The sequence below is a fragment of the Orycteropus afer genome, unplaced genomic scaffold, assembly GCF_000298275.1.
Source record: "Orycteropus afer afer isolate SDZICR_OR568_19922 unplaced genomic scaffold, OryAfe1.0 scaffold00165, whole genome shotgun sequence".
Classification (NCBI taxonomy): Eukaryota; Metazoa; Chordata; class Mammalia; order Tubulidentata; family Orycteropodidae; genus Orycteropus; species Orycteropus afer.
The window spans coordinates 5,124,223-5,130,595 of NW_006921752.1; the positions used below are offsets into that span (position 1 = coordinate 5,124,223).

Sequence of the window (6,373 nt, forward strand, 5' to 3'; positions counted from 1 at the left end):
TCTGGAGCTGCCCTGCCCAGCTAAGGATATGGGACAAGGCCACTGTGCAGGTATTTCCCTGCTACCAGAGACAAGGGTTCCCAGAACTCAACAGGGAGGAGTGGCATACTAAGGGACACAGCTGGAATGAGGGCGATTAGTCATGGATAGGGTCTGAGTTTGATGACAGATGGCTGGCTCATGGGGCCCCATGCTCTCTGGGAGTGGTTGCTAGAGCTCCTCTGGCAGGGGCTGATCTCCTAGCCAATCTCTGCCCCTCCATGGGTGCTCTGAGCCTCTGCTTCAGCCCTCCTAGTAGCCCCCCAGACCTCTGGCCAGAGCAGGGACCAGTCTGACTCCACACAGACAAGTCCACAGAGTCTACAGGCGAGGCCCATCCAAGCGGGAAGGGAGCCTGTCACTGATTGGACCAGTAGCTTATGGTGGTGGGAGTAGGGTGTCTATATGTATTTAGAATAGAAGCTGGGACTGGCTGGGCCTTCCTCAGTCCTCTTGCCCAAACTGCCAGTCCTGGCAGAACCAGGGGGTTCGGACCCTCTGGGGCAGTACCACTTGAAGGAGTTAGAAGTAGGAAGCAGACTCCATCCCTGTCACTCCTTGGCTGTGGAAATACCCAAGGCTGAGCCTGTAGAGGGAAGGACATGAGCAGGGTGCTTGCTCCCATGCCCTCTTGCAGTGGGACTTCTTACGGGCAGGGCTACAGACACAGGCAGCAAAGAGCCTTGGCCTGGCCAGGCCCAAGCCCAAGCCCAGGAACTCAGCCTTCCATTCCCCAGCAGTCTGGGAGGAGATGGCCAGCCCTAGCTACCAGCCCAGCTGGCAGTGACTCAGTCATCCCCAGCTGCCAGGGAAACAGGGCAGGAGAAGGCAGGAAAGGGGCTGTTGGGGTTCAGTCCTTTCCAGCTGGAAGAGCCGAGCCCAGCTCTGGAAAGCCCAGAGGGAGCCAGGGCTCCAGGAGGCAGTGAGGAGTATAAGGCGCAGAAGGAAAATGTCTGTAATATAGCAAGACCTCCAGGGCCATGAGGGGGGCCGGACAGAGTGGAGGAGGAGCTACCAGGCCGGCTGGCTCCAGCTGCTTTGCCCCGGGCTTTACAGCCCCTTTCTGGGCAGCAGCCCTGGGCTCCTGTGAGGCTGGTATCAAGAGGAAGAGTACAAACTGGGGTATCTGAGAAAGGGGCTGGTGGGGCAGGGGCTGGACTCACAGCCCCTTATTCAGGGCTTGGGAACAGCTCCCCCTGGTGATCCAACAGGAACTTGGTGAAGGTGTTGATGGGATTAATGGCCTTGAGAGTGATGGCGGCATCCTTGGCCCACAGCAGATTAGGGCCAAAGACCACAGCCAGGTTAGTGTTGCTCATCTTGTTCTGGTCGCTGTAGGTAGAAATCTGGGGGGGAATGTGGAGTTGCAGCAGGCAGCCAAGGAGCCTACGCCCCACTCCTGGCAACCATAACCAAAGCAGCAGCCTCTCCCCTCACGCCCAGGTGAGCAGTGGAGGCTGAGGTTGAGGGCTCACCTGGACCAGGAAGGCAGTCAGGAAACGAAGCACCTGGTAGTTCTCCTCAGGCAGTGTCCGGAGGACCTGCAGCGTCACTTCCACTCTCTGGCTCTCCTCAATGTCTATGAGGAATGAGGTCACAGGGCTGTGGGAACGGGACCTGGGCTGGCCTGGCTCAGGAACCCCTGACACAAGGCAAGAGGGAAGACCCCCAACCAGACTTCTTGGAGATGTCAAGGCCAACAGCCTAAAGGAAGGACAGGGTGAATGGACAGCCAAACGCAACCTGCTCCAAGTCTGGCCCCAGCCCTGGCAGACGAGGTGCACAGCTGAGGAGGGAAGAGAGGGACACTCACTGAGGAAGCCTACGACGTGGGGGTAGAGGTCAAAGGTGAGCAGGGGCTCGGGAAGCTCCCTGAGGAAGGTCTTGAGGATGACAGCTGGCAGGTGCACCTCATTGTACTGGTCGAAGTCCACAGGCAGCCCTGCAGGGGAGGGGGGCAGCAGGGATGGATGGTGGGGAGGAGTTTGTCCCAACCTGGGCACCAGCAGACCATCCAAGGCCAAGAAGAGCCACTGCCCAACTTGGTCGTCAACCAGTGCACGAGCTCCTTTCCACCCAGGGAGCCGCCTCTTGCCCTGCCCTCCCTGCCCTGTGAAAAGGCGATGCAGGTTCAGGCTACTGGGGGAGAGTGGGCCCCCAGCACACACTACAGTTATCCCTCCCCTCTGAATGAGCCTGGACCCAGGGGCCAGAAGTGTGGCTGAAGAGGCAGCAGGCCTGGGACAGCCAGGTAGAGTGGGACCCATGTCAGGATACCAAATGTCCTGAAACCCCTGACGGGAACAGAATCTGGGTCCCTTGTGTACAGGGCAGAAGTATGCAGAGAAGCCGTGACAGTCACACACAGTCCCCACCATAGGCTGTGCCCAAGCCACTTACCCATATTGTACTTCTGCTGCACTTCCCGCACAATCTGTGTGCTGGCTGACCTCCGGAAAATCCCCTCGGTAGTGAGAGCTAGGAATGGTAGGGGCTGGTGAGCCTCAGTGCAGGGGCCAGTCTCTGTCGTGAGCTCCAAGACAGTTTTAGTCAAGGCCATGGGGATGCTGACACATGGAGGACCACTCTCGGAAAGGGACGCTGGGGAGCCCAGCTGAGGAGAAGGCTGGGTCTGGGCTGAGGGGGAAAGGTGGATTTGGAGGTAAGCAGGCCTTGCAGCCAGTGGCCAGCAGCCTGGCACTCACCGTGGGCTTGTAAGTAGGTGACAGTCTCCCGGAGCACGAGTGGAACCGGCTCCTGCTCCGGGTTCTTCTCCTGGAGGCTGAGGGAACAAGGTAGTGAGGGGTCTGCAGCCCCTCCCTCGCCCCAGCTACCAGGCACCAAGCCTGCCCACCTTTCCCCTACTCACTGCTGCAACGAGACCCCAAACTGCTGGTTGGGCAGAGGTGGCCGTGGTGGCATGGGCTTGGGGGCTGTGGCAGGGCTCTTCTGTGTGGATTTGAGGAAGTCATCATACCTGGGGGAGCAGATGGGAGGTCAGGGTGCTCCGTGGGTTCTCTGCTTGCCACGGCAAACCTTGTTAGCAGGCATGGTGGGGCTGTTTTACATGGGTCACTTCATTTACCCGTCATAACCACCCTGCCTCACACATCAAAAAGCTAAGGCTTTGAAGAGATTCCATTAAAAGAGAGAAATTTGATTTGAACTGGCTTTGTCAGACCCCAGTGCTGTCCCTTAACACCCGCTCTCACTTCCTCCGGCCATCCTGAGGTCTCGAGGCTTCCCCTCTCCTCACTAGCAGACATGCCCGCGGCGGCCAAGCCCCGACCTCACCTGAGCACTTGGCGGGGGATCCCCAGTTGCTCCAGCTTCACGTGCTCGCTCAGCTCGCTCAGGTAGTTCACGTAGAAGATCTTCCGCCCAAACTTGAAGCTGCCCACAGAAGGATGGGTGAGGGTCAAGGGGTGGGTGCGCCCCTTGGAGGCCTCCACTGTCTCCCCATTGCCCACCCAGAGCAGATGAGACCCCTAAACTGCCCGGGCCCCATAGGTACGTGCTTCTAAGAGAAGAGGGAAGCCTGGAGACAGGGCCTGTGCCCTGGCCCACCCTAGGCTGCTCACCTGATGAGGGGTTTGAAGAGGATAAGCAGGGTCTTGATGAACATGGTGGGGTGCACAATATACAGGGCCTTGATGTTCTTCTTGTACCTGCAGAGGCAGAGGAGGGTGCTCAGGTGTGGCTGTGCAGGGGAGGCACAGAGCCGAGTTCTCAGTGCACCACTACTGGTCTGACTGCCCACGGCAAGCTTGAGGTGGGTGCCACTGCTGTCCCGTGTTACAGATTAGGAAATGGGGGCTCACAAAGGTCACGGAACAGCAGAGGTCACGGAGTGAGTGGAGAAACTGGGACGTAAGCCCAAGGCATTCCAACTTCAGTCTGTCTACCTTTAGGTGGGGGCACCTGTCTCACCTGGCGGGGAATAAATTCCTGCCAAGCAGAGGATAGCCCAGAACCTCCAGAGGTGCTGGCTCCAGAGATACCTGCTCCCAGGCCATGGAGCCCCCCCGCCACACGCCCCAACCCACTTGCGGTCAAACTCCCGGTAGGCATCCCGGAGCCAGCTGAAGGAAGGCTTGTTGTCACTGGTCAGGCCGTGGTGCAGGTAGAGCAGCGTGTAGTCGCTCTCCACGTACTGGTCCAGGGTGTGCTTCAGATAGCTGCCCAGAGAAAAGCCCTGCTCAGGCCTGATGCTCCACGGACAGAGCTGGGTACCAGCTGCCCAAGGGGGACCCCCAGTCTCCTGCTAAGCTCACAGCCTTCGCCACGAGCCCCTCCCATTGCACTGCACTGGAGTTTCTCTTCAGGCTGCACCATCAGTCACTGTGCGTACAATGGACCAGCCAGAGGGCAGTGGCTGGGCAAGGAGGAGGGATAACAGTAAGGACAATCCACCTCTATTTTGAGCATAAACTAGAAGTTCAGGAGACCAGGACTCTAACCCAGGTCTTACAACTTGCAATAAAAATGGGAATATTTCCTTCAGAGGGTTGTACTGAGACATCAATGATGACAGCCACCGTTTCTTACTATTAAGCTTTCAGTGTCTGTCAAGCACTTCACATTCATTACCTCATTCCCTCCTCATGATAATGGAAGCTGCCGTTATCCCCATTTTACAAATGAGGACAATGAGGCTCAGAGAGGTCAGGTGCTCATCCAAGGCCACACAGCATGTGGCAGGATCTGGAGGTGAACTGCCTGACTCCACAGCCAAACAATTCCTGACCACAGGACAGTGCTGCCTTGTCCACTGGACACCCCACACAGGATGTCAATCACTGTGCCTGAGAGGGGATCTCCTGGTCAGATGGTCCTATTTCCTGCTCAAGGCTTTTAATGGACCAAAAAGCCACCTCTCCTCAGGCCCCTGTGCCCAGAGCTCACGACGTGATCGTGAGCAGGGCCCCAACACACACGTGCGCACATGCACACATACACATCCCCCTGTGTTGTAGAGCCCACCCAAGGGGAAGAAGGATGGAGTGAACAGGAATTCCACAAAGGGAAGGATATCTAGTGTGAAGCCTTCCTTCTGGAAGTGGTTGGCCAGCCAGCTCCCAGGCTCCCATGGAGATACCATGCCAGGCTGGGGCAGGCAGGAATGCCAAGGACCTCCATGGGAAGGTAGGAAAGAGGGAAGAGTCCAGGGAAATGCCCAGATAAAACCTGGCTTACCCCAGAGAAGGTAACCCAAATCCTGGTCCAGGAGCACTGCGTGGGCAGCCCATCAGAGCCTGGGAGGTGGCTGATGCTAGACTATTATTATGATGGGGATCATTGTTAACCACACAATGATACTCCTTGTATACATTGAGCACTTTGTGGTTTACAAAGAGCTGTCACATAAAAAGATGGCATTGTGCAGCTATAAATAAAGCAGATGTTAGAGTGAAGACAGACACTTATCCACTGCTGATGTTTATCAGGAGCTGTAACTGTTTACCCTGTTGACCCTATAAAAACGTCTAAGGATTTATCCCAAGAAAATAATCAAAGATGAACAGAAACATCTTTGTAGAAGGCTGTTCATTGGAGCTTTCTTTTATAATGCAAGTAAAATAAAGCAACAAGCAAAATATCCAACTAGGAAGTGTTTAAATAAATGATGGGAGATGTATAAATAGAATACTTCACAGGATGTTTCTACAGACAGAACTAATCTGTGAAGTTCCAGTCAGGCTCGTGGTTGGTTACACTTTGAGGGGAGAGTGACTGAGAGAACAAGAGGGAGCTTCTGGGGTGCAGGTGGCATACGTGGGTTCAGTTTTTAAAGCTCATCAAGTTGTACATTTATAGCATGTTCATTTTCTGTACATATAAAACCAGATGTCAATAAAATGTTTTTTTAAAGGATGTTTTGAAAGATATTTAATGCTCAGAAGATAAAAATGTTATGCCAGATAAAAACCTGACTATAGAGTCCAGTGTATGGGATGTGACTAAGTGGTTTCTCTCTGGGTGGCTTATGAATGACTTTAGTTTTTCTTTCTCATTATCTTTATTTTTTCTTCAAGGAGTCCTAGTGGTACAACGGTTGGCAGTTTGAACCCACCAGCCACTCTGGAGGAAAGCCCCGGTGACCTGCTCCCATGAAGATCGCAGCCTAGGAAACTCGATGAGCACTTCTGCTTTGTCCTATAGGATCACTAGGCATTGGAATTGACTCGATAGCACACAGCAACATTTTTCTTTATAGCTACCCACAGTTCTGGGAACTCAGGAGCTCTGGTGGCATAGTGCCTAAGGCACTTGACTGCTAACCAGAAGGCTGGCAGTTCAAACCCACCAGCCACTCCTCGGAAGGAAGGTTGGG

General features: G+C 54.9%; 1 protein-coding gene across 1 annotated transcript in view; it reads right to left on the bottom strand.

Annotated features, from left to right (window-relative positions):
• Positions 1-1,208: 1,208 nt before the first annotated feature.
• ARHGAP1 (Rho GTPase activating protein 1) overlaps positions 1,209-6,373 on the bottom strand; it is a 22,261-nt gene continuing 17,096 nt past the window's right edge. Inside the window, exons 5-13 of the mRNA XM_007946551.1 lie at positions 4,086-4,217; positions 3,621-3,707; positions 3,334-3,432; positions 2,909-3,016; positions 2,745-2,821; positions 2,440-2,517; positions 1,853-1,981; positions 1,515-1,618; positions 1,209-1,385 (exon numbers count right to left, since the gene is read on the bottom strand). Of these exons, the coding sequence (XP_007944742.1) occupies positions 1,209-1,385; positions 1,515-1,618; positions 1,853-1,981; positions 2,440-2,517; positions 2,745-2,821; positions 2,909-3,016; positions 3,334-3,432; positions 3,621-3,707; positions 4,086-4,217 (991 nt within the window). The remainder of the gene's footprint in view (positions 1,386-1,514; positions 1,619-1,852; positions 1,982-2,439; positions 2,518-2,744; positions 2,822-2,908; positions 3,017-3,333; positions 3,433-3,620; positions 3,708-4,085; positions 4,218-6,373) is intronic.